Raw genomic sequence first — 27,359 nt, forward strand, 5'->3', positions numbered from 1 at the left:
GGGGGTCGGTGACTCGGGGACAGAGAGTGGACGGTGGGCGCCGGGGGAGGGATGGGGGTCGGTGACTCGGGGACAGAGAGTGGACGGTGGGCACCAGGGGAGGGATGGGGGTCGGTGACTCGGGGACAGAGAGTGGACGGTGGGCGCCGGGGGAGGGATGGGGGTCGGTGACTCGGGGACAGAGAGTGGACGGTGGGCGCCGGGGGAGGGATGGGGGTCGGTGACTCAGGGGGACAGAGAGTGGACGGTGGGCGCTGGGACCAGGGGAGGGATGGGGGTCGGTATTTCATGAGGATAGTTTCCATTTGGGAAGATGGGAAGTTGTCACCATTGGTGAGGACAGCTGTACAACATTGTGAATGTGCTTAACGCCCCTGAGCTGTGCTCTTAGAGATGGTGAAGACAGGTACATTTATGTGTATTTTGCCACAATAAAAAAAGATTGTTTAGAAATGTTGATCTTTTAAATAAATTCAAAATGGATGAAAGATCTAAATGTGAGACAGGAACCATCAAAAGCCTAGAGGAGAACATAGGCAGCAGCCTCTGTGACCTCATCTCTAGCAATTTCTTACTAGACATGTCACTGGAGGCAAGGAAAATAAAAGCAAAAATGAACTATTTTTTTTTTTAAGGATTTTTTTATTTATTTATCTGACAGAGAGAGAGACAGCGAGAGCAGGAACACAAGCAGGGAGAGTGGGAGAGGGAGAAGCAGGCTTCCCGCCGAGCAGGGAGCCCGATGCAGGGCTCGATCCCAGGACCCCAGGATCATGACCTGAGCCAAAGGCAGACGCTTAACGACTGAGTCACCCAGGCGCCCCGCAAAAATGAACTATTGAGTTTTCAAGATAAAAGCTTCTGCACAGCGAAGGAAACAATCAGCAGAACTAAAAGGCAGCCTACGGATGAGAGAAGATATTTGCAAATGACATACGGGATAAAGGATTAATATCTAAAATCTATAAAGAACTTACCAAACTCAACACCCAAAAAACAAATAATCCAGTTAAGAAACGGGCAGAAGACATGAATAGACACTTTTCCAGAGAAGACATCCAGATGGCCAATAGACACAGGAAAGGATGCTCAACTTCACTCATCATCAGGGAAATACAAATCAAAACCACACTGAGATACCACCTCACACCAGTCAGAATGGCTAAAATGAACAACACAAACAACATGTGTTGGAGAGGATGTGGAGAAAGGGGAACCCTCTTAACACTGTTGGTGGGAATGCAAACTGGTGCAGCCACTCCGGAAAACAGTATGGAGGTTCCTCAAGATGTTAAGAATAGAGCTGCCCTATGACCCAGCAATTGCACCACTAGGTATTCACCCAGAGGTTCCAAAAATAAAGCTTTGAAGGGGCTCATGCACCCCAGTGTTCATAGCAGCATTATCAACAATAACCGAACTATGGAAACAGTCCAAGTCTCTATCCACTGATGAATGGATAAGGAAGATGTAGTGTGTGTGTGTGTGTGTGTGTGTATTTACATGGAATAATACTCAGCCATCAAAAAGAATGAAATCTTGCCATTTGCAATGACTTGGATGGAACTAGAGAGGTTTTTTTTATTTTTATTTTTTAAGATTTTATTTATTTATTTGACAGAGAGCACAAGTAGGCAGAGAGGCAGGCAGAGGAAGAGGGAGAAGCAGGCTCTCCGCTGAGCAGGGAGCCGGACGTGGGGCTCGATCCCAGGACCCCAGGATCATGACCCGAGCCGAAGGCAGCCGCTCAACCGACTGAGCCACCCAGGCACCCCGAGGTTTTATTTTTTTAGATTGTATTTATTTATTTATTTGAGAGAGAAAGCATGCACCCCTGGGCGGGAGGAGGATCAGAGGGAGAGGGACAAGCAGAGTCAGAGTTGAACACAGAGCCTGAATCAGAGCTCTGAGGGTATTATGTTAAGTGAAATACATCAGTCAGAGAAAGACAGTGATCATATGATCTCATTCATATGTGGAGTGTAAGAAACAAAACAGATGAGCATAGGGGAAGGAAAAAAAAGAGAAAGAGAGGGAAGTCGACCATAGGAGAGCTTGTTCACCCACGTGCCAGCTTCACTGCAGTGTCCGGCTGGTGGGGCTGGGAGGACCTGAGAACTGGCATTTCGGGCAGGCTCCCAGATGCTACTGCTGCTAGTCTGGGAGCAGCTTGAGAAGCTGTGATGGAAGTGCAGAGAGGCCTGGTGGGCACCATGGGGCCTGAGCTCCTGTCTGCACCTGCACGCAGGCTTGTTCACCTCTGCAGGATCAATGTGTGCGGCCGGGTGATTCTTGGGGCGGGGGGCGGGGGGGCGCTGCCCTGGCCTTGGCCCACGTCTCCAGATATTACCCAGTGTTCCCTGGGGTAGTATCACCCCAGCTGAGAACTTAGACTTGAAAGACACTTTGGATAGATGAGAAGTCTTCGGCTCCCCTTTCCTTTCCTTGTGCCTCTTTGACCACACTTAGCTGTCTTAGCTCAGGCCACCAGAACGGAACAGTACAGACGGGTAACATAGACAACACCCCTTTCTTTAGTCTCACGGTTCTGGAGTCGGACATCAGGGTCCTGGCTGATTTGGGTGTGTTGGGGGGCTGTGGGGGTGGAGATCCCTTTCTCTCCTTTTAAGGTCACCAATCCCATCGTGGGGCCCACCTTCATGATGTCATTCACCCCTCATCACCTCCCAGAGGCCACACGCCCAGACACCACCCCACTGGCAGGACCTAAGTGTAGGAATTGGGGGGTGGGGGACACACACGCATTCTCTCTGTAACAACAGCCTTCTGATGGAAAGCATCACTGGGAGTCTGATGAAAATACAGCTTCCCTGGCAGGCTCTAGTGGTTTTCTGGAAGGGTTTTTCAGTGTCCCAAGTGCACTGATCGATGGTGAGTCCTCCGTGGGCAGCTGTGCTTTGATGGGGGCCCGTTCACTGTGCAGTGTCGAGTCTTTCAGTTCATCTACTGCTTTCACTAAAATGCTTTACCTTCCTTTATAAAAACTTTCAGTCTTTTAAAATTGGTGTATAATTTACAGACAGTATAATGCACAGATCTCAAGTGTACAGTTAGCTGAGTCTTGACAGATGTGAACACCCTGTGCTTTACACCCCCAAGCCCAGAAAATTCTGTCCTCACCGTTTCCCTGCTGCTCCCCTCCTGAGAGGCAGCCACCATTCTGATTTCTTTTCGTCGAAGATCAACCTCACCTTTTCTAGAACTTCACATAAATGGAACCGTATGGACCTACGATTTTCTTTCTGGCATTTTTTTTCTCAGCATGATGTCTGTGAGGTTGAGCACATGATGCGTCTTATCAGTGATGTTCGGCGTTTGATTGCTGAGTAGTATTCGTTGTATGAATAGACCGTAGTCAGTCTGTTCTTCTGTTGGTGGACTTTGGGGTTGTTTGCAGTGTTTGCTGTTGGAGTTGTGCTGCTGGGAACATTCTTGAGTACCTTCGTGAGAACGTCGGCTTCGTTTCTCTTGGGTAAATACGTAGGCTCTGACTTGCTGGTTCATAGCGTAGATGACACGTTGATGACAAACTTCCGACTCTTTTCTCAAGTAGTTGTACTGTTGTCTGCTCTCACCAGCAGTGTGTCAGAGTGTTGGTTGTTTTGCCTTCTTACCCACACTTGGGTTCTTCGTGTGTTTAATTTTAGCCAGCCTAGTGGCATCTCTTCGGAGATGGATCTAATCTGCATTTCCGTACCGACCAGTGATGCTGAGCAGTTTCCCTTGTGTTTATCTGCTATTCCAATAGCTTCCTTGGTAAAGTGTGCTGGTCTTTTGCCCCATGGGGCTTGAAGTCACGACCCCGAGATCAAGACCCTGAGCTGAGATCAAGACCCAGACACTTAACCGACTGAGCCACCCAGGTGCCCCTTAACTTTAGATTTTTCTTGTGGCTGCCCTTTTCCAGTTGAGAATGTCCCCAGACACTTAACCGACTGAGCCACCCAGGTGCCCCTTAACTTTAGATTTTTCCTGTGGCTGCCCTTTTCCAGTTGAGAATGTCCCCTTCTATTACTTTTTTGCTGGGAGTGTATATGAACATTTTGCCATGTACTGTTTCTACATCTAATTGAGATGATCATCTTTTCCCCTTTAGTCTGTTAATACGGTGAATTATATTGACTGTTTTTCAAGTGTTAGCTAAGCTTAGATTCCGGGGACGAACCTCTCTTGGTTATGATCTGCTACTCCTTTTATATATTGCTGGATTTGTTTTGCTAATATTTTCTTAGGGAGTTTTACATCTGTGTTCATGGATGATATTCTGTAATTTATCTTATTCTATGGTGTTCTTATTTGGCCTCATTAAATTAGCTGGGTGGTGTTTCCTCATCTGTTTTCTGGGAAAGTTTTTGTAAGAATGGTATTCTTTCTTTTTTTCTTTTCTTTCTTTCTTTCTTTTTTTTTTTTTTGAGAGAGAGAGGAAGAGAGAGTGCCCAAGTGGTGGGAGGAGAGGGAGAAGGAGAGCAAACCCTCAAGCACACTCCCAGCTGAGTGAAGAGCCTGATGCAGGGCTTGATCCCATGACTCTGAGATCATGACATGAGCTGAAACAAGAGTCAGACGCTTAACCGACTGAGCCACCCAGGCGCCCCTGGTATTATTTCGTCTATGTATTTGGTAGAATTCACTCATAAAGCCACCTGCTTTTGGCATTTCCTTGTAGAAAGGTTCTTAATTATAAATTCAGATTTTCTATTTGTTCTTGTGTCCGTTTTGGTAACTTACGTTTGTAAAAGAACTTGTCTGTCTCATTATTGTCAGCATTCAGTGGTCTACTGCCTGTCAATCCTTGAATCATCCAATGTATTTATTCTTGTGGTTTTAAAGTCTTTGTTGCTTATAGCATCTTTGTTGTGTCTGGGTCTGTTTCTTTTGTCTCTTATTTTCCTGGCTGTGGGTAGCGTTTTTTGCTCCTTCACATACGTGTGTGCATGCGTGTGCGCTCGTTAGACATTGTGGTGGCAAGTGTATTAAAGCTCTGGTTTTCATTGTCCTTCCTTCAAGAGTCTGTGGTTATTGCAGTGAGCAGTTCATTTGCTGTTGGTTCAGCAGGAACCCTTTGAGGCTTGGTGAAGCCTGATGAGGGCAGGTCTAGAGAAACCTTCCGCTGGGGCTGCTGTAGCCCTGTTCTGGCGAGGCTTTCAGTGGAGGTCCTGTGGAGCCTCAGTGGAGTGCCCTCTCTCTCTCTACTCTGGGAGGGGCGGTGCCTGTCTTCTGCCCTGACAGCCTCCACAGCTCCCCATCGCTGCTCTTTGCCAGGCCTTCGGAGGGGCCCTGCATGCCCCCATCCGAGTGGTTGGCCAGAGGCTTAACTGGCTCTGTCCTTCTTTCTGGCGTCCCTTCTCTGGGCAGCCCAGCTCGTCTGGTTCACTGCCCTGCACATTACAGCAGCCCCAGCTTTGATCCTTGCCTCCATCTGAGACTGCAGGGCCTGCGCAGGCTTCGCCTTCCCACACCCCAGCCTCCAGCAGGCAGTGGATTGCTGCTCACCCTTGGGTTCCCTGCTCTTGGGCACTGTCCTGAACCACCAGTGTGTTGTCCAGCATCTGAAACCCATTGCTTTGTGTATTTCACCCAGTTAGTAGCTGCTGGTAGTGGAGGTCAGCCCGGGACCTGTCACCCTGTCATCATGCAAGTGAATGTCTCTTCGTTCCTTTTTTATCCAAAAATCTCCTCCTTTCCATCCTGTGTTTCCTGCCATGTTGGCTTTGTGTTCCTTCTGATTTAGTCTGCATTCCAGGGGCTCTCATTTCTGGTTCCTCTTTTGAGTTATTTTGCCTCCCTCTTCAAATCTTTAAGTCACTTAATTTCTGAGATTGCCTAATTTGTTGGGCTATAGTTTTCATCTGTCTTGTGCATGTGTCTTTCTGGGGTTTTTTGGTTGTCAATGGAGGGCGTATTGTGTCTTGTTCTCTTCTATTTCGTTGGACTCAGCCACGAAGCTTTTCCCGTGTGCTTTTTTTTTTTTTTTTTAGTATTTTATTTGACAGAGAGACAGCGAGAGAGGGAACAAAAGCAGGGGGAGTGGGAGAGGGAGAAGCAGGCCTCCTGCCAAGCAGGGAGCCCAGTGCAGGGCTCGATCCCAGGACCCTGGGATCATGACCTGAGCCTAAGGCAGACGCTTCACGACTGAGCCACCCAGGCGCCCCTTCCCATTTGCTTTTAAGCTGTCCTTGCACTTGCCTGCACCATTAATAAAGGTGCTGGGCCCGTTTGCTTTGCTGCCTTCACAGCGTGGAGCTCCCCTGCCGTGGTTTTGACTAAGTGATTCAGACCCTGGTGGCTCCTCAGAGGTGTCTCCCTGTTGGAGGGGGGGAGGTTATAGACAAGCCAGGGGAGGAGGCTGGAGTGATCCACGGGTGACGGATCTGTCGGGGGCATCGTGCACAGGGTTATGCAGATACAGATGGGCCCCGAGATGGGGATTCAGGTGTATCCTGACGCGCGCGCGTCTCCCTGCCTGCTCTGTCAGCAGAGAGGACCAAGGAGAGTACCACCCAGCAGCCGAGTGTCAGGTTTTCATCTCCAATAGAAGGGACCAGGGCTTCCTGGAGAAACAGCTGGTTCTGATGCCAGGGCAGGCAGTGGAACAAGGTGAGCCTGGAGCGACCTTCTAGTGCTGTGCGGCGGGCCCCGCAGGCTGGTCCTCCCCTCCCGGGGACTCTGCATCTCACCTGCCAGGGGCTGTGTGGTCATCCCGCTAGCGCCTCCCCCCTGGGCAGCAGCACGTGAGTCCTGCTGACTCCCAGGGTGGCCCCGGAGACACTGTCCTGCCAGGACAGAAGGGGCCTTTTTTGTCCTGCCTCCCCGGTGGCCGGAGCGCTGTTGCAGGCAGAGGCTGCCTTGTGCTGTTGCACGTTGATCTGTCCTTCCGGTGGCTCTGGGGTGGTCCCTGCAGAGTAGGGTAGAGCTTGGACAGATGAGAAGGTCAGTAGGGCCCTTTGTGGGATGTGGCCTTCGGGGGTGGGGGGCAGAGCTGATCCTGGGCATATGGGTGCAGGGGCCTGGCAGACCTCTGGCTGTGCTCTGTGCTGGGCGGGGCTTCGCAAGGAGCCTGGGGACGGTCTGACTAGGTCCCTGTGGTCAGAACTGAAACCAGGGCTGAGCAGAGCACCATCCTCTTGGAGACGTTTCGTTTTTCAGTCCCTCATGGCCTCCTGTGTCTACAACGGCCGCAAAGAGGGCCTTGGGCGCTCAGCTTCCTGTACCCCCACAGGAAGGCGTTGTGGGCTGCCCTCCAAGAGCGGTCTTTGCCCAGTTCCAGCTCAGTGCCTGCTCGGGGCGCCCTGGGAGCCAGCCAGCCTTACCTGTCCACGGCTGCCCCAGTGTGGGTGTGCGGCCAGCCCGTGTCCGTGCTCTGCAGGTGCGTGGCCAGCCTGTCTGCGCCCGGCTAGCCTCCAGCCCCCCCCTGCCGGTTTCTCGTCTCAGCTGGGCTGGGCTCGGGCAAGGGCTGTGTGCTGGCCGCCCCGAGCTCCTGGGGCAGCGCTGCTTCCTGCTCTGTGGTACCACCCCGGGGCCTTGCTGATGGGTCCTTCCCAAGGCTGGTGTCCGTCTCCTCGGCAGTGGCCTTAACCCCATACAGTGCCCGCAAGGCGCCACTTTGAAAAGGCGACTGCGACGCTCCCTCTTGTACCCAGACTTGGCCAGCCTTTGCCTGTAAAGGAGCAGTTGTTTGTCTCTGCCAGGCCGGAGCCCTTCTTTCTTCCCCTGCTGTCCTCATTGGCTGGTCTCCTGGAGGGAAGGAGCGAGGGAGGGGAGGAAGGAGGGAGCGGCTATCTGGTGCCCTGGCTCCCACTTTCCTGCCCCATCTCTGCACTGCCCCACCATGCTCGGAGATCACAGCAGTCTCCCCACAGACCGAGCTCTGCTCAGCCAGCCCCCCAAAACTGGACTCAGCTGCAAAATGGTGCTCCAGGCAGTCGGCCAAGTGCTCAGGTGAACCGGGCAGGGGACGGTGGGGGCGGCCTGACTGTCCCTGGTTCCTGCCCCAGGTCAGCCTGGGGAGGAATGGCTGTGATTGCCGTGCCTCCCAGCTAAGGTCCTGGCGGTGCACAGCTGCTGGGGGTGGGGGGCTGGATTTGGCAGGAACTTCGTCTGGAGCCGGGTTTTCCCTGAATGCCTGCACTTCTGTTGCTTGTGGGAGGGAGCTCGTGCTCCTTGAGGGAGTGCGGCCCTGGAGGATCTGGATGAGGACAGGGGGCCCGCCGGGGACCCATCTCCCTCTTCGTGGTTAACCACTTCTGTGGCCACGGCAGTCCTGCCTTGCCCTCTCCCAAGCCTGCCAGGGCGGCAGGGTGTGTGTCCCGTTGTCCCCAGGTGGGATGACCGGAGCCTATCCAGGAGTGGCCTTGTCCAGAGACCTGACGTGGGCCATAGCTGTGGGGCTGGGGGCTGCCAGAAAAGCCACTTCTGACAGCTTTTTTAACTTCTTTTTTGACCTGCAGAGGGGTCTAGGGAAACTCACTCCAGTGCCGGTTCTGTGAGTAGAAGCCTGCTTCAGGCTCTGGGTAGAGCGAGTGCGGCCTGCTGGTGGGAGGGTGTGGGGGCGGCGGGCCGCAGCAGCAGGCCGGCTGACCCCAAAGATGGGCTCCGAGGGGCGCCGGACAGCCGTGCTCGCAGGAGTCAGGAGCACAGGCAGAGCCTGCGTCACACTGTAGACTCAGATCTGGCTTCCTTCAGTATGAACATCTTGCACTTGCCTGAGACTTCAGTGGGTCATTTTTAAAATTGAAAGTGAATGTCTCTTGCTTTTCCAATTGTAGCCAAAGTAGGCAGGCCTCTTGGTGTGATGGTCTGAGGGGAAGCCAGGCCCAGCTGGTGGTCGGCGTGGAGTGGCGGAGGCCGTTCTGGAGCCTGTCTGTGGGCACCTCTGGTTTCTGCCTGTCTCTTCCATGGGGTCCTTCCCCACAGCCGGTCACCTGCGTGCCGCACGGGAGGACTCACAGTGAATTCTAAGTGGAAACCAGAGATCCCACCTGTTAGCTGGCCAAAGCTGTCCTTTCGTAATGTTAGGGTGTGAGATTTAGAACGGCCGGCAAGGTGTGGGTGCTCTGCTCCAGGTCTTGGGTTCAAACCAGGAACGATGACCGTCACTGGGAGTGTGTAGGGAACCGTGGGTGCGTGCACGGTGGGTGAGGGCACGTCTGTGCGCGCGTGTGTGGTGGGAGAGAGCCGAATGCTGACGCGGGTTCTGCAGAAGGCAGAGGCAAGACCGACCCGGCCGAGCACCGGCGTGCCGCTGTGGGAGACTGGAGGCCCAGGCCCTCCTTACTGGGGGAATCTGAGAGGACTTCACGACGGAGGTGACTTCTCCGCCCAGCGTCAGAGGAAGAGCGCTCACTTCACCGATGGAGAAGTGAAAGTAAAATTCGAACTCTGAGCATCGTGGCCACATTGTGGCTCCAGTTGTGGGTCAGACAGCTCGCAACAGCGCCTGACACGCGTGGACGTTGGGTCTGCGTACTTTTCTCAGTCTGCCTTGGCTTCTTCCGTCTTGGTGGGTCTCATTTTATAGGGGACACAAAGGCTTATGAAAGCATGCATTGTTTGGGGGTGCTGACCGCAGGGCAGTTAAACCAGGAGGAGAAATGACCTGCTCGTCCTTCTCCACAGCATCCAGCTGGCCGTAGCCCGTGGGGAGTTGCTGGGGGTCCCATGGGGGGTCCTCCTAGCTTTTGGTTTCCGAGGCTCTGCGACAGGAGGGAGTACAGTGACACCGGGGTGCTAGGAGTGGCAAGAACGCGATGCAGGCGGGGCGCCTCCACATGTCAGGTGGTCGTCAGGCCCCGCTCCAGGCCCGCTGCATCAGAAACTTGGGGGTTGGGAGTGCTGCCAAGCCCTGGTGTTTTCACTCGGCCCGGGCTTGAGGGAGATGTCTGGCCCTGGTGGTGGGCCCAAGTGTGCCCTGACCCCCCCGGTGACAGGGCTGTCACTGAAATCCCTGCGGAGCCTGTGCTCTCCTCAGTGTCCTAGGAAGGAGGTCAGGAGGAGCCTGGACTTCGGGCCCTGCTGCCCCCTGGGAGCAGGTCGGTCCTGTGCACACGGGACCCACGGGCCGCTCTTGCTGCACCCCGCACGCCACCCCAGATAGTTGCGCTGGTCAGGCCTGGGCCCGGGAGCTCCCTCCTGCGTTAGCCTGCTGTGGGGAGCGGTGGGCTGCACCCGGGAGGGTGGGCACCCTCAGGCGCCCTCTCCATGGGCCCTTCCTTTCCCAGACCACCACCAGCACAGGCTCTGTTTCCGTGGGAGCCCTTCCTGTGGGGCCTCTGCGTGCCGTGGGCCCACTGTTCACGCATCCATGGTTCCTCACAACCCTGCTCCCCCACCCCCGGATCTTTGGTCTCCATCCCATGAGGCTGCCTCCGGACGGGGCCGCCCCTGTCACTGCCCACCTCCTCCACGGTCAGCTTGACTCCCCTTGACTTCCTGCATCTGCCCTGCCTCACTCCTGGCCAGAACCGCAGCTGTCCTGGGATGCTAGCATCCGGTGAGCACCGCAGGGGCCAGACGGGGGGTGGACAGAAGGCTGAGCAGGACTCTGAGGAAGCAGGGGGTGGTGGGCAGCGGGGGTCTCCGTCTATCCTGCCCGTTTCTTCTCCTGGTTCGGTGCGTCCCCCGCTGGGCGCAGCTGGCCCTGCTCTGTGCCTGGGGACCACCAGCCCCTTGCCTCAGCAAGGCGAGGCCTTGAGGAGGCGTCTGTGTTCTGAACCTGACAGTTACTGACTGCTCCCTGACAGCCACACGTCTGCCCGTGGGGGCCAGCTCTTGGCGGGGAGCATCAGCGTGGGGCAGTCAAGTGTTTCCAGGCGTTCCTGGGCAGGTGCATCCCTCAGAGTGTCTGCGTCCCTAGGGGAGACTCCTCTGCTGGGGCTGACTGTCGGGCAGGCATCCCTCCCCACCCTTGTGTCCCCTTGCTCGGCGTGGGTGGGTTGCATGTCGGTGCCGGCTCACACTGAGCAACTGAGGGGCCTTCTGGGTGGGACTGGTGGTGTGACATTGGACAGAAAGTGCGTCAGGCCAAGCATGTGTGGGGTCTGGGGACTCCTGCGGAGGTGGTACGGGCGTCAGGAGCAGGGGAGGGTGAGGAGACAGTAGGAAGATGTTCTTGGTGGGGCCTGGGCCCCTCCCAAACGGGCGTCCCGGCCTCGGAGCCCACCCGTCAGACCAGGGAGCATGTCGGGTTCTGTTGGAGGTTCTCTGCGTGTGCCTGTAGCCATACCGCACCCCCCCCCCCCCCCCCCCCCCCCCCCCGCGCCCCCGGCCCCCCCCCCCCCCCCCCCCCCCCCCCCCGCCCTGCAAGGTGCCAGCAGGCCCTGTGGCAGGCCTCAGCCTTGTGTCCACCCTCTGGCCCCTTCAGTGCAGCTCCATGCCAGGGACTCCACTTTTGCTGCCGCCGTGGGGGTCCCAGCAAGCAGTGTGGGGGGAGAGCCAGAGAGGAGGAGCTCAGGCGTGTGGCCCCCGGGCAGCCCTCTGGGCCTTGGCTGGACAGAACCTGCTCCAGAGCTCGCTGCCTGTGGGGCGGGGGCGCAGGGTCTTGTGTCCTCCATCCGTGTGGCCACAGGGACGGTGTTACGTAGCCTGTTCCACCTGGAAGCCACAGGGCGTTTTCTGAAAGCTCAGCTTTGTTGCTGCTGGTGGCAGAGGAGCGGGACTGGGCCAGGGCCACGTCTGCCACCCAGAGGGGCCAAGTGGCTTGGCAGTGGCCAGGACAGAACTGGGGTGGGAGGGACCCGTGTGGCTGGGCTTGCGGGACCACTTCCACACAGGGGCCCTGGCTTGCACCTTGTCCTGCCGCCTTTGGGTCAGTGCCCATCATTGCTGCCTGCCTATGGGACTGAAGGAAAGAGGACCCCATGACCAGGCTCCACAGACTTCTGCTCTGCCGGGCCTGGCACAGGGGTCATCCCAAATTGCACGGCGGTCCAGGGGTCCCAGGCCTGCCCTGGATGATGGGGACAGGGGAGCTCAGGGGAACCGGCTTGGAGAAGTGGAACTTGGCGGGCCTGGTGTGCACCTGCCTGTTTGGCCAGTTTGTTGCAGGACAACAGGTGCGGACAGCAGCAGGGGAGAAGGGTGAGGAGGCTGAGGCCTTCTGACCACACACACGTCGCAGCCCACATCCTCCCGCGGCTGCCTGCCTGGCCCTTGGAGAGTCGGCCCAAAGGGGCTCCCAGTCTCCCCTGGAAATGGACTTGCCAGCACGAGGGCGCCACACCCTTCCTCAGGCAGCATCCCCAAGGGGGCCTGTGAGTCACCCCGGGCACGTCTTGCACCAAGCCAGTTCGTGCTGCTGCTCCGCTAACAGCTGCCCCTGGGCTGGTTCTGATGTGTGGTCCTCATCACTTGGTGACATGGCTCCTGGACAGCAGGCCCCCACGGGCCCCATCCCTACACGTGTGGTCATAGGACCCTCTAGACCCCGAAGCTGAGGCCCAGCGTGTGTGGCCAGCTCAGGGGTGGTCCTAGCCAGGTGTGAGTCAAGGTGAGGCAGGGGCGGGTGTCAGACTGGGCCTGGATGCAGTGGAGAACCTGCCCAGCAGACGGACACTTGGGGGGGGTGAGCAGAGCAGAACCAGGGCAGGCTGAACGTGTGTCCCGTGGGCTGGTCCCTCATGCCTGGGGCTGTAGGCACAGGACATCTTCCAGGCAACGTCAGGCTTTCTGACAGGTCGGCGTGTGACTCAGTAGCAGAGACCAGGGTCAGGAGAAGGGCAGGGGGCAGGGAGCGAAATGGCCTGCCCACCCATTTCCTGGTGGAGCATCTGAGGGCATCAGCAGAGCCCCTGGGCTCCCTGAGCCCTCCCATGCTCTGGGGAAGGGTGGGAGCCTCGCTGTCTTGGGCCAAGGGACCACAGGTCCCTGAGAAGCGTGTGTCCACACTTGTCCCCAGGGAACAGCCTCCCCCCCCACACCAGCCAAGGGGACCCCTGAAGTGCTCACTGCAGTTGTGTATGTAACAGAGATCAAGAGAGACAGAGACATCCGTGCCTTTGCTCCAGGTCACGGGGGTCTGTCCCGCCCTGTCCCCAGGACACTGTGGCCCTGCGTGGCACTGGCCACTCCTGGTGGTGCACCAGGAGGCTGAGAACACGTCGCCTTTTAAGGAGAAGATTTGCTGAGAAGCTGAGGGAAAACATTTCCCTGGCATTCGGGGAGCATTTTTCCTTCCTGTTTCTCTTAAATAAACTGCTAGCAACTTTTCAAAACAGAAGAAGAGAAGGACAGGGTCAGGGAGCTGCAGAGACCTTTCGCCCTTACTGGAGCAGGGCTGGCAGGGGAGGGGCGACAGGGAGCTGGGTGCCCTGAGTGCTTAGGATGGCCGTGTCCAGCTCAGCCACCCATTAGGCTGTGCCCCAGCCAAGACCCGCGGAGCATTCCCATTTGGGCAGCTGGGCCAGAGACAGAGGCCAGGAGTGAGCTGGTTTGCTTCTCCTTCCGTAGACGCTGTGGAGCTTGAGGGTGTAAACGGGTGGGGCCTGGCCACGTATGGTGGCCCCCGAGTCCAGGTCCTCAGCCTGCCTGCCCCCAGCCCTCCAGCCCAGCCAGCACCCCGACCACGACCCTCCCAGGTGTGCAGGGGGCCCGTGGCCATCCCGACGGGTGCCTGTGGGTTTGCCGTGGCGGGAGCGTGCTCACTCCTGCCCTCACACTGCAGAGCAGGACTGGGGGCTCTGAAGGATGTGTCTCCTGGAACTCCGAGACCTCTGGCTGTGTTATCCTGTCCCCAGGGCAGGTGTACACACTTCCCCTGAGTTTCTGCTCTTGGGGCGGGGGTGACCCCTCCTTGAGAGTTCATAGCCAAAGGTGGCCTTTTCTGGTCAGTAAGACGTCCTGGTAGTATTGATTTGCAGTTTGATTCTACAAGTCACGGTGTGTACCATTGAAGAATTTAGTCGTCCAACTAAGAACCAAGAGACTCATTCATGTTATTAGGCGTTTTCCTTCAGTTTCTCAAACTCACTGCCAGGAACCCAGTGCTAAACCTTGAAGGGTTGGAGAGTCCCTGCATGTGCAGGAGGACTGCAGCATTGCTCTGAGCTGCTCCCCAGATGGCGGGGAGCCTACACCCTCCTACACCTCCACGTTGGGCGGTTGCTGCTGGGAGGGGCCATATCTGCACACGGCCCTCCACTGGGTCCTCTGCTCCGAGGCCCGTGTGACACTCAGTGACTTATGACAGACCCAGCCTGGGCTGTGTTCCCAGCTGGGGGCTCTGGGCCACTGTGTTGGTCACTTTGCCCTCTTAGGGGGCGTTCCATCTTGTTTGTGGACCTAGGTTGCCCACACCATGGCCCTGGCTCCAGCCTTTGGGCGGCTGGCGGGAGGCTGGTTTGGGGCCCACAGCTCCCCCACCAAGGAGGGGGCCTCTTCAGCACTGAGAACTTTGGTTTATGGGGCTTATTAGGTACTGATACTGGATTTGAATGAAAACAGACATTTCAAATATATGTATTTAGTCCTATAAAAGTAGCTATAACAAGCCCATTCTGTTTTTGTATGACAGTATATTTTCATGGAAAGTAACCATTTCTGTAAGCAAAAAAAAAAAAAACAAAAAACCTTTTGGTGCAGAGTGGTCTTTTGAGCAGATCTCTGTAATGCCTGGCCTGGTTCATGCCCACCTGTCTGTCTGTCCCTGCCCGGATCCTGCACTGTGTGCTTGGCACAGAACCCAGGTGAGCAGGACAGGGCTGTGCAGGGGAGCTCCAGCTGTGTCAGCACGCAGCAAGGGCTCTGGAAGGCCGGGTGGCCGGGTCGGCTGCACAGAAGGGTGGGGGGCCTGGGCCAGGGAAACTCACCCGTGTCCCACCCGGCAAGCCTGCGGGCCAGGGTGGCTGCAGTGTAGTGTCATCCATGGGCCTGGAACCTGGCTAGTGTGGTCACCACCCCAGCCCTTCGGCGGCCCAGAGCTGCCTGCCTGTCGTGCGTTCCAGGTTTGGCCCTGCGGCATCGGGCCTCTGGCCATGTGTCTCTGCCTCCTTGCCCCTTGTGGTGGCAGGGAGCTCAGCTGGTCAGGCCATGGGCCCGACAGTGGCAGGGGAGGACAAAGGCAGCTTCCTTCCGTTCCTGGCGCCACCTGGGAGCAGAATCTCCTGGGGTGTCTCAGGAAGAGCCCCCCGGTTGTCCCACTGGCAGGGACAGCCCCGCTCATGTCCTGGGACCTAGCTCGTGGCCTCCATGCCTGCGTTTGTCATGCAGTGACCCTCTGCTCCCTTCTGTCCGGCAGGAAGTCTAAAGCAAAGCCCAACGGAAAGAAGCCTGCTGCCGAGGAGAAGAAGATGTACCTGGAGCCAGAGTACACCAAGTCCAGAATCACCGACGTCGGCTTCAAGGAGCTGGTGGTGCTGCCCCGGGAGATCGACCTCAACGAGTGGCTGGCCAGCAACAGTGCGTGTGGCGTGGGGTGGGGAAGGGCACCACAGGGGCTGCAGGTGGCCACCTCCTCGGGGACTCCCCGGAGCTGGTGGCCGGCCCGGCAGTGCACTTAGGGTCCCACCGGGGAGGGTTCCAGGGATGGGCCGCCGTGCCGGGGACTGTCTGTGCAGCTGCAAGGCCGGCAGCGCCAGGGTCATGGGAAGGCCATGACCCACGCAGGGGAGGGTGGCTGTCACCTCCACCCGCTGGGCAGGCCTGGGGCTCAGGGCTCACAGCATGTCTGCCTGCCCCACCCCTCGTGGCGGGGACGCCGTCTGGATGGCCGCTGGCGCTCTGCCCAGCTTGGCGCTGTGCGAACACGTGCCAGCCCACGAGACAGAGGCTGGTGGCCGTCTTCCAGGGCCGGTGCTCTGCGCCGGGACGTGTGTCTCTGGTCTGTGGCGCGTGCTGGCTGCCCCAGGGCCCGCGGGAAGAAGTGCTGGGCCTCCTGGGCCTGCAGGGCACTGGGACGTCCAGCATGCTGCAGTGGTGGTTTTCACACCTGGTCCTTCTCGTCCCTCGCAGCCACCACATTTTTCCACCACGTCAACCTGCAGTACAGCACCATCTCAGAGTTCTGCACGGGAGAGGCCTGCCAGACGATGGCCGTGTGCAACACGTGAGTCGCTGCTGGGCTGTGGCCCAGCCCCTGCACCCTCTCATGGCGCCCCTGTGGGGTCTCCTCAGCCGTGTCCTGGCTGGGGCTGCACCTCCTATCCCCGTGGGGCAGGGACACAGGAGGCAGAGCCCAGCAAGGGGAGGCACTCGGTGGCATGGGTCCTGCTGGGGCATAGGGGTGCCAGGAGCCGGCCAGAGGCTGGTGGCCGAGCTCCTTGGGGCTAGGGGTGAACATGCCTCGGTTGGTTTCCTAAGACAGCAGAGCATCGTGAAGCTGCAGATGCTTCTCTGCTTCACTTAGTTGAAGGATGGCTTTTCCCGAGAGCTCCCGCCCTGTGGGAGGGAGTGAAGAAGGAGACAGCAAGGGACGGGGTGGAGGAGGGCACTCACTGCCTTCCTCGTTGGCTGGTTTTGTGGGACCGGGATGCCTTCTCAGTGAGTTTTCAGTGGGCCTTGGGTGCTGTTCATTCTCTTTCGGAAGCTTGTGCACATTCGTGTCTTCAGTAGGCAGGTACCCCAAGGGGGCTTCGAGGCACCTCACTGGATTCGCAGCAGCTCCTGATTGGGGTGTGGGGAGGAGAGCACTGCACGGCACAGACTTGCTTTTGGCCTCTAATAGCAGAAGGGATGGAAGGTGGCTTCAGACAGGAGGCCAGGTGTGCTGGGGCTCAGCCTGGGGCTGTTGTGACTAAGGAGGTGGCACGGAAGCTCCTTTCTCGTACCTCCTTTTTATTGTCGGGGCTGCAGGTCAGGGGCCGAGGCAAGTACGCATGAGCCGCTAGCCCCTGCTGGCGAACACACATTTTGTGTGCTGTCCTGAGTTCATCCTGCCCACAGATGCTGCTGGCCATGCTCCTGGGCACAGACCCAGCTCAAACGCAGGCAAGTGGAGCTCTCCGGTCGCTGAGAGCCCATGAGCCTTGGCACAGGCCTGGCTCTCAGCCCTGCCAGGCCCTGCTGTTGTGGCTCCAGCAGGTCACAGCTCAGGGCTAGGTCCCGTGCGAGCAAATGTAGACAGTAGTTGGCTCTCCACTCTGTCACCCAGAAAAGGCCACTGATGGGAGCCCAGGCATTACATGTGTCCCCACTGGCCACAGGCAGGGATGCCCCAGGGGAGGTTGGGACTGGTGAGCTTGGAGGACAGTGATATGGGAGGGAAGGGCCCTCAGTAGAGTAGACTGCCCAGCGGCAGATGCTGGAGGCGGGTGAGGACGGTGTTTTAGAGCTGCCGTGTGTGTGGCACGCTCAGGAGGACGCTTGCTGGCTGGGCCCGACCCAGCGGTACCCGAGGTGGCCCGTAGGGCAGGCAGGTGGGGAAGCTGGGCTCCTCTGCTCCCATGTTTCCTTCGGTATCCCCATGTTTGAGAAGAGACTCCTGGAAAGCACGTAGAGCTTGGTGTGAGCCTGGGGTGCCCACTTCTTGTTCTTCTCGACTGCAGCGGCCTTCACAGGGTCTTTCAGGCTTACGGGCCCTGGCATACTTACTGCCTTCCTAGCAGTTGTTTGATGTCAAATTAGTTGAAGAGAAGAAAGCGGGTTTGCCAGAGGTCCCAGAGCTGCGTGCTGCCCCAGGACCAACGTGTCTGCCTGGGGCCTGGAGTGGGGCCTAGACATGGAAACCAGAGGGTCGTGCTGGAGTCCCCGAGGTGACGTGAAAGGGCCACGCGGAGAATGTATTTGAAGAAATAATGGCTGAAGCTTTCCAAGCTTGGCAGACACAAACCTACAAATTCAAGGAGCCGAATGAACTCCAAGTAGGACAAACTGAGGAGTCCATGCACAGAAACGTCATCACAAAACTGGGCAAAGAGAAGGCCTTCCCGGAGCAGAGCCAACCCTCGAGGACACAGGCGAGTGACTGCAGCGCTCGTCAGAAGCCTTGGGCCACAAGGAAGCTCTGCCACGTTTTTAAAGCGCCGAAAGGAAAGAGCAGTCCACCCCACAGTCCTCCTTCCAGCACACGTATCCTTCAAGGGTTTAGGTGAAATACGGACCTTTCTCAGATGGGAGGAAAACTAAGAGCATCCACAGTCGGCAGACCTCCTGCAGGGAATCCCAGAGCGAGGGGACTGGGACCGTCTGTGCAGGACGAGCGACAGGGATGGACCTGGGGACTGGCCATGTGGAGCGCTTTGAGCCACACCCATCTGATGGGTCACAGCAGAGGAGACGGCGGTGGGCTGGGCTCTCGGTGCTCCCACTGGAGTGGCGGGAAGGTGGTGTAACAGACAGTGTGGAAAGCAGGTGGAGTATGTATTTTATACTCCTGTGAGCAACCTCTGAAAAGTTGTGTAAATGATGTAGTCGAAGTCATAATGGGTAAACTGAAAGGAAGGACTAAATCATAACCCAAAAGAAGGCAGGAAAGAGGAGATACAAGGGACGAGAAGCAAAAGGAACAAGCAGTAAACAAAGGTGGTAAAAAATTCAAACACACCAGAAATCCCATAAATGTCAGAGGGCCAAACAGAGCTCCCAGAGTCGGCCGCCAGCCGTGGGAGCTGTGCTTCCAGCCCCGCTGGGCACCTGAAACTCTGGACTGCATCGAACCCTGTGGCCTGTGGTAAAATTTCATTGATAAATTAGGTACAGAGATAACTAGTAACAAAACGGAACAGTTACGGGGCACCTGGGTGGCTCAGTCATTGAGCGTTTGCCTTCGGCTTGGATCATGATCCCCGGGGTCCTGGGATCGAGCCCCGCATCAGCTCCCTGCTCGGCGGGGAGACTGCTTCTCCCTCTCCTACTCCCCCTGCTTGTGTTCCCTCTCTTGCTGTGTCTCTCTCTGTCATATAAATAAAATCTTAAAAAAAACAAAAACAAAAAAACAACAGTTACAACAGTGCGCCGTAATAAAAGTTATGTGAATGTGGTCTGTCTCTCAAGATCTCTTATTGCGCTGTACCCACTTTCTTCTTGTGATAGCGTGCGACCATGAAATACCCACGTGGTGCAGTGAAGGGGGGGCACTGAGGCAGGTGGGCGTGGTACGCCATTATATCGTCCTCAGCCTTGGACGCTGCGTCCGGAGGAGGAGCAGTGTCTGCTTCTGGACGGCGCTGCCACGAGGAACTGAGACCAGGGAAAGTGAAACCACAGGTGAAGGGGCTCCACTGTGCAGGAGTGAATTTCTGAGCTGAGCCAACTGTAAGCGTTCACAAAATACTTCACGTGCATTGACGTCTGTAGGTTAAAACTAAATGGATAAAGAAGCTGTATCCACAGAAGAGCCATCAGAAGAGAGCTGCAGTGGCTCTATGAATCCCAGACTCCGAAGACCTCAGAGCAAAGTAAACCACGGGCGATAAAGAAGACTGCATATTTACAAGAATCAGTTAATCAAGAAGTATTGATCTTGAATGCGTGTGCACCAAGTAGCCGCTTTTACACAAAATAAATGGACAGAACTGAGAGGAACGGACAGAAATCACCTCAGAGTGGGAGCCTTCAGCTCTTCTCTTTTGGAGGCAGACGGAGCTGGTGGACAGCAAGTCAGCAAGGATACAGGACAGAATAGCACCATCGGCCAGCTGGGCTGGATGCATTTCACCGTCGACAGCGAAGGACACGTTCTGCTCAAGTGCGCACGGAATGAATAGTCACCAAAGGAGATGGCATCCCAGCTCACAGAACAGCCCTTCGCACACTCTAAAGAATCAGAATCATAGTACATTCCTTATCTCACTGTCACGGGATTAAACTAGAATCAGTAACAGAAAGATAACAGGAAAATCTCCAAACACTTGGGAATGAGCACGTTTCTAAATAATCCACGGGTCAGAGAGGAAGGCTCAGAGGGAATTTGAAATGTTTTAAGCTGAGCACAGATGAAGACGCAGCATACCTGAATTTGTGGGACACAGCAAAGCTTTGAGGGGAATTTATAGGGTTATGTGTTTGTTGTAGGAGGAGGATCTCAAATCGGGAACTAAGCTTCCATATTAAGAAACTAGAAAAAGAAGAACAAAATAAACCCAAATTGAGCAGGAAAAAGAAATAATGGAGTAGAAATCACTGAAATTGATTTCTGAAAACAGGAAAATCCATGAAACCAGAAGCTGATTTCTTGAAAAGATCAATAAAATTGATAGGCCTTTTACAAGATTGACAAAGAGAAAAGGTGTAGAGTATCAGTATAAGGAATAAAAGTGGTGTCACTATAAACTCAGCAGATACTGAGAGGATATGAAGGAAACATACCAAAAATCCCTGCATACGTAAATTGGACAGTTTGAACGGACCAGTTCCTTGGTAGGAACAAAATACCAAAATTCACTCAAATGGACAGTGCTGTACAGCAAGAAACCAGGGATGAAAGGCATCCCGGTGCAGAAGAACTAGAAGTGCCCCAAGTAGTGTGTGCGGAATGGTTGTGTGGAAAACATCGAGCAGGGTACAGCTGGAGCCCCAGACTAAGAGAACCGCACCATTTACAACAGCCCCACAGACACGTGTCTGCGCACTGCGAAGGGCGAGGTGCTGGGGGAGCAGCCGTGGAGAAGCCAGCATGGCGCTGAGTGGGAGTTCTGCCGGTCCGTCTGCTCACTTCCTTCCCTCTCGGTGCGAGGCCCAGCACGGTTTTTGCAGAATGAGACAAACTGGCTGACTGCGCATGGACGAGCACAGTCCTGGTCCCACTGTCAGGACAGCGTCGGGGACAGACCCACAGATCGGGGGGGGCAGTGGAGGGTCCAAAAATAGACCCACACAAAGGCGGCCCTCTGATTGTTGACAAAGATGAAGAAGAAAGTGCAGAAAGGTAGTCCCTTCAACTGATGCTGGTGGAAAAACCAGTCACCTGTGTGCAAAAAAAGAAAAAAAAAAGTGAATCTTGACCAAAACCTCTATGCCCAAATTAACTCCAAATGGATTCTAAATTGTGAAACTATAAGACTTGGAAGAAAACGAGGAAATCTTCATGACCTAGCTCTAGGCGAGGAGCTCTTGACCGTGACACAAGGCTCATTGATGAGAAAGAATCAGTAATACTGTCGGGCATAAGCCACAGTTAGAACTTCTGCTCTGAGAATCAGGACGCTGTTAGGAGAAAACATAGACAGATCATGGGCTAATCGTATACCCAAGAGGGGACCGGCGCCCAGTGTGTGAGTAACCCTTGCAACTCAGGCGTACGAACAGCAGCTGGTCCCCAGTGGGTCCGGGCCTGGACACACAGGTCAGCGGAGAGGACCCAGGAGAGCGGACAAGCCCCTAGAGCAGCAGGTGGGGACAGCAGGCCCCGTGCTGGCAGGGACGTGGCAGCGGAGCGATGCACAAGCCAGTCCGACGGTGGTTTGGTGGCCTCTTACGGGCCCAGCAAGTGCAGATCCTGAATGTTCGTCTTAGACAAGCGAGAGCTTGTGCTCACACAGAAACCTGCCCGGGAGCATTTATAGTAGGTGGAGCCATAATTGCCCCAAACTGGAAACGAGCCAGGTGTCTTCCAGCGGGGGGAACGGCTGGGCGCGCTGGCCCTTCCACGCTGGCGGGGGCGGGGGCCGCGGGGCGCACACTGAGACATGGCTGGAGCCCGCAGCCCGGCTCAGGACGTCCTGTGGCGTTCCCCTGGGGCCATCCCTGGTGTGCTGGGGACTGACCGGGGGAGGGGGTGGGAGCTGCCTGGCTGTCTGGACAGGTGAAGCTGTAGGCCTGCCTGCCAGAACGCGTTCTCTGTACTGCCCGGTAACTTAAAAATGGAAACAAGTGGAACATTGAAAGCACAGGGTCTCGTCTTTCAAACAGATGGGGCAGTCCTCGTCCCTCAGGAGCCAGTCTCTCTGGGCCGCACGTTGGGGAGACACGTGTCCCAGTTTCTAGTTGCAGCTGTGTTTTGTGACCCTCTGGCCCCTGTGGCCAGGTGCATCAGCGTCCGCGGGCGGTGCCGGGCGGATTGGTGGAGCAGATGTCTGTGACGCCCACCCAGCCTTTGGGCCTTGGCCTCTGGACCTCACTGCAGACATGGGCCTCAGCCTGGCCCCCGGAGGCCGGGCTCCTCCACTTCCCCGCACAGGGACCCCCTCAGGCTGTCCAGAGTGACACAGAAAGGGGCTTTGTCTTCTCGCCCTCAGGTGATCTGACCCGCCCTGTGCCCACGTCTGGGCAGGCTGGGCAGGCGGGAGGAGGGTCAGCAGAGCCACCTTGTGGCGGGGAGGGTGCTCGGGCAGGTGTTCTAACGGACGGGAGCGCCCTGCTGGATTTCTACTTCCTGGGGGCAAGCAGGAATTTGGCAAGCTTCTTAGGGCTTTGTCTGAACTAGCTCCCTTGCCCGCTCATGTTCCTGGGCCTTGTGGGGCACCTGGCACCAGGCTCTTGTGGAGCCCGGCCTCCCTGTGGGTGCGTGGCAGTGCCCAGGAGTAGCCCCGGAGTAGCCGAGTAGCCTTCTGCAAAGTCCCGACACCCCCGTCACACCCCACACCTGCCACCCCCAAGTGGGCAGGTGTGGTGCTGAGTGGCAGTCGGGCCATGTCCCCTTATCCACGAAGGCTGGCCTCCTCCCGGGGCCTGTCCATTAGTGTGGAGGCCATGCTTTCCCGGTCTTGCTGGCCAGCCCCCCACCCTGCCTGGGGCGGAGCGGAGCCCCGGTTCCTGTTCGATGGAGGTGGGCTTGCCGGTGCAGGGGCGGTGGCCGTGGAGCTGTCTTGAGGTCACTTGTCCAGGGTCAGGCTGGCCACGGGAAATGGGGACCCCACTGTCCTGAGGACAGGCCTGACAGGGTGGTTGGTAGCAGTGGGTTAGCCCTCATGGCTGTCATCCAGGGGTACTTGGTACACGCAACCAGTCGGGGCAGGGTACTCTGAGCCAGTCTGGGGTCCCCGAGCAAGGTGGGATGTTGAGGTTTGGGGAAACCTAGTCTAAGCTGATTCTGAGGCCAAGTAAAGCCAGCTGTGTGCCGGACAGAGGGAAACGTCTGTGTGAAGCCTGGTGCCTGAAGGCTGCCCGTCATCTGGCTGGGGCAGGGGGCTGAGAGCGTCGGGGTCTAGGCCACTCAGTCCCTCACGGGTACAGCCCCACACCCACATGCACCACGCCCCTGAGCGGACTAGAGGCGCCCCCCCCTCCGCCCTCCTGTGGCTCTGGGTCCAGCCCTTGGTGAGCCAGCCTGCAGGAGCACAGCAGCCCTCTGGGGAGACGGGAGCAGGGGTGGGGAGAGCAGGGTGGCTGCCAGATGAGTACCCACCGGGCGCTTGTGTGTGTTCTGGGGAGAGAAGCGCTGGGGCGGGGGGCAGTCCACGCTCACACGAGCTGGGAGACTCGCACGGTGAGAGATCCTGGTGTCTCTGCCCGCAGGTGTTCAGCTGTTCTCTCTGGGCCAGTGGAGGGCATGCGGCTCCTAGTAGGGGGAGCAGGGGTGTTCCCAAGGGTCGAGGCCCAGCTGACAAGTCACAGCAGTGTCCCTGGAAGAGGCGGGGCAGCAGCAGACAGCGTGCCCTCCATGCCTCTTCAAATCATACAAAACACGCGTCCCTCTAAAGGAATGAAACTTGCACCCACGTGGTGGAGAAAATGAGCACGCCTTCTGCTGACGTTGTACACGTGTGTTCACACGGCGTGCTCTGTCCTGGACGTTCGGAGTCGGTGCGGCAGACCCTTGTGGGATGCAGCTGAGGGTCTCCAGGTGGTGGGAAGCAGTGTGTCTCCCCTGGGGGCTTTGGGAGGGGAAGCCCGGACACCTGCCACACCTCCACCCCTGGGGCCGGGGCGGAGGGGGGCGGGCAAGAGTCGCTGGGGGTCTGGGGGCACCGTAACCGGCCCCCTCTGTCCCCACAGCCAGTACTATTGGTACGACGAGCGGGGCAAGAAGGTCAAGTGCACTGCTCCCCAGTACGTCGATTTTGTCATGAGCTCCGTGCAGAAGCTGGTGACCGACGAGGATGTGTTCCCCACGAAATACGGTACGTCTCTGCCCTGCTGCGCTCCTCCTTGCTGGGCGGCCGTGGCTGCCGACGCGAAGGGGCCAGACCCACGGGATGGGGGCGGCTGTAAGGCCAGGCAGGTGCGCCCTGGCAGGGGTCAGCGCAGCCCGGGTCCAGACCGCACCCACCCCAGGCCCTGGGCCCTCTGCCGCCCGCTCTGCCCTCTGTACGGTGGGGCTGCTGCAGGCCACCTCACTGGGGACCTGACAGCCAGCAAGCGGTAACGGCCGCCCTGTGTCCCGGCCTGGGCAGGTCCTGGTGGGGGGCTCCAGGCCAATACGGAGCCAGCAGGAGGACTCCGTGCACCTCGGTTCCCGTCCTCCTCTGTGGCCCAGGCCGTATAGAGGCCCAAGAGCATCCGTCAGGGAAGCACACGTGACCCCGGGCCGAGTCCAGGCTTCGGGTGGCCTATGGCAGGGTCACGGGCCCCTGGACGCAGATCAGCTCTCGGGGCCAGGCCCAGGGTGACCGGTCACTCGGGCGCCTGCCAGTGGGCTGCTCAGCGGGGAGGGTGTGGCGGGCAGGAGCCCTCCAGGCTAGTCCTGCAGATGATCTCCTTCCTGACGGTGGGCGCCCAGGCCCCTGAGAGGTACTGCGTGGTGGACGGAGCGCAGTGCGGGCTGACGCCGTGGACTCTCTCCCCAGGCAGAGAATTCCCCAGCTCCTTCGAGTCTCTGGTGAAGAAGATCTGCAAGTACCTGTTCCACGTGTTGGCGCACATCTACTGGTCCCACTTCAAGGAGACCCTGGCCCTTGAGCTACATGGACACTTGAACACGCTCTACGTCCACTTCATCCTCTTCGCCAGGGAGTTCAACTTGCTCGACTCCAAAGACACCGCCGTCATGGACGACCTCACGGAGGTGCTGTGCAGCGGCGGGGGCCGCGGCGGGGGTGGCGGGGAAGGGGCCAGCGGCGGGGGCGCGGGGGCACAGAACCACGGGAAGGAGAGGTGAGCCCCCGGCCGACAGGCGCGCACATGTGCAGAGAGACGGTGGTGCACGTGCTTGCGTGTGCGCACACGCCCCGGGCACGCTCGGCGGGAGGCCTGAGAGGTTGCCGCTGCCCCCCACCCGGCCCGGGCGCGCCGAGTGTGGGCTCCCCAGACGCTGGCGGGCCACGCATCGGACTGGCCCCCCGCCGGGGTTTTCCTGTTGGATGGATGAGTGCCGCTTGTCAAGAAGGACCTTTGGATTTCATCCATTTGCTCAACAAACGTTTATGGGACTGCCGGTCTGAGTTTCCTTCTCCTGTGGGGCTTTCCTTTCCTTGGTCTTCCGTGTGGCCCCCGCCCCTGCCTCCCCCTGCCCTGGGGGCTCTGCTGTTTGAGAGAAATACACCCGTGGGAGCTGGGGCTCCTTCCCAGGAGGGACTTGGGCTCACTTTGGTTTGTTTCCAGGGTGGGGCTGTTTTAGAGATTCCTCCCCGCCCCCCCCCCCAGGCCTCCCTCTCCTGGCCTTGCTAGGATCTTGGCTGCCAGTGGTTCAGAGCAGGTGGGGTAGGCGTGGCCAGGGGTGCCCCATAGGGGCCCTGACCCTGTGGCTTCGTTCCCCCCTCTCCTGCCCCGCTGCCCACGAGGGCCCCTGGACTAGCTGGGCCTAGGACCGAGGTGCCTGGGCGGGCGGCCTGTGTGGAGACGCGGCTGCTGGCGGAAGGCTGGGTGTCCCGCTCCGCTCACCTGTTCGGTCGTAATAAAAAGAATTCGCTCAGGTCAGTGCCTGTGTGTATCCTCGGCGCCTCGGTGACCGTGCTGAGGGTGCAAGGGCTGGTGTGATACTGAGGGTGGCCTGGCCCAGCAGCTGGGACCGTCGCCTGCCTCCTGCCCCCTCAGGTGGCCCCTGCCCACCCCAGCCTGGACCCTTCCTGCCAGGGTCAGCCACAGACTCCCCTGCTGCCCTGTGTCCTCAGCTGACCTGCAGGACTTGGGGTGCTGGCAGTGGGGTGGGTTTTGGGGGGGGGACGACACATGCCTTGTTTCCTGCATCTCCAGGGGGCCTTGACCACTCTGCTTGTACTTTGCCCTCCTGTGCAGGTGACAGGCACCCTAGAGAGTGTGCTGGGACGGGCCGGGGGGGGTCCTGGCCAGCCTGGCCCCGGGGGCTCTGCTGTGAAGGCCGGCCAGCCCTCGCCTGGGCACTGTGGTCTGAGGGATGAGCAGAGAGGAGAGCTCGGGAGCGGGCTGAGTGCAGGGGCGGGGCGGGACCTAAACTGAGCCCTGGAGCTTGTCTAGGCCCTGTGTGGGCAGAGAAGAGAGAAGAGGGGGCTCCGGCAGGGGGCCCTGCCCTCCTACCCTGACGTATCACCTGGGGACAGCCTTCTCTGGCTGTCCATGGCTGTCATGCTCACCACCCCCCACACCCACACAGCCCTAAGTGGTGGGGGCCCTGGTCTCTGTCTCCTGACTCGCTACAGCTCCTCCACCCTTCCCACCCCCAGCTTTCTCCCCACCAGGTAGGTCCTCGGTTTCTGCCCTCCTGCCGCTCACCTGGCCCTTAAGTTCGGCTACTGCAAAACGTGCTTGTGGCCTTCCTCTGCTTTCCTGGCCCATCACCAGCCCCAGGGCCTAGCTGGAGAGCGGAGCCCACCCCCACCTCTGCCTCCCATGACCGGTGGGACCTCTGCAGCTCGTGGTGGCCACCAGGCCCGCCTGCCTTCTCCTGGTGATGGTTCCTCCTCTTGCCCCTGAGAACTGCCCCCCATCTGACAGTCCCGGAGCCGACCACAAAATGCAGGTGTACCCTGTCTTCACGTTCTGGCCCCCACCTCCCCTCCAGGGTCCCGCACCGTCTCCCTGACCCCTCCCTGCACCAGAGTACCTCCCCCGGTGGCTGCACAATGGTCAGCTGGGGGGGACTTTAAAACTCCCTGGTGCTTGAACCAGTCTCCACCCCACTGACTCAGTCCCTGGACACGGAGAGCAGGCATCAGAATTGTTTCAACATGACTTTAATGTGCTGAACTCATTCATGTTCTGAACCCCTGGGCAATCTTGCTTGCCCTGCAAGAAGGCTCCTGGGCCCTGCTGTACCCCTCGGGGCCTGCTGCCATCTCACTGGAGCTCATGTTTCCGTCCCTGTCTGGTCAGGAGCTCCAGGTCGTGGGAAGCCTCCTCCCCTCTGTGCCCTAATCACTGGACACATCTGCAGCATCCAGGCTGCACCTGTCACCAGGTAGGAGACCTCACCATCCCGTTAGCCCTGGCCTCTCCCACAGAGGCTTGCAGATGTTCACTCCCAGAGGGCTGGGCTTCTCTGACCCGTGCGTAGCCCCACTACCCCGCTGCTTCCCAAAACCCTGCAGCTGGCTCTGTGACCAGCAGGGAGGCCAAAGCCCCTCCTGAGCAAGGCCTGGCCCCGGCGCCACCTTCAGGTCACCCCGTCCCTGTCATGC

The 27,359-nt window shown here is 58.0% G+C and overlaps 1 protein-coding gene across 8 annotated transcripts in view; it reads left to right on the forward strand.

Moving 5' to 3' along the window:
• MOB2 (MOB kinase activator 2) overlaps positions 1-25,678 on the forward strand; it is a 78,549-nt gene extending 52,871 nt beyond the window's left edge. For 6 of the 8 annotated variants that reach the window (XM_035013597.1, XM_035013592.1, XM_035013598.1 and 3 more), the window contains 4 exons: positions 15,251-15,411; positions 15,964-16,057; positions 23,824-23,948; positions 24,615-25,678. In XM_035013597.1, the coding sequence (XP_034869488.1) occupies positions 15,251-15,411; positions 15,964-16,057; positions 23,824-23,948; positions 24,615-24,925 (691 nt within the window). In that variant the 3' untranslated portion in view covers positions 24,926-25,678. Of the gene's footprint in view, positions 1-7,345; positions 7,960-14,454; positions 14,700-15,250; positions 15,412-15,963; positions 16,058-23,823; positions 23,949-24,614 lie in introns of those variants that run through there. The other 2 variants (XM_035013593.1, XM_035013596.1) reach the window with 2 other exon arrangements.
• Positions 25,679-27,359: the final 1,681 nt, after the last annotated feature.

Source organism: Mirounga leonina, unplaced genomic scaffold (genome assembly GCF_011800145.1).
Source record: "Mirounga leonina isolate KUSES-001 unplaced genomic scaffold, KU_Mleo_1.0 Mir_166, whole genome shotgun sequence".
Lineage (NCBI taxonomy): Eukaryota > Metazoa > Chordata > Mammalia > Carnivora > Phocidae > Mirounga > Mirounga leonina.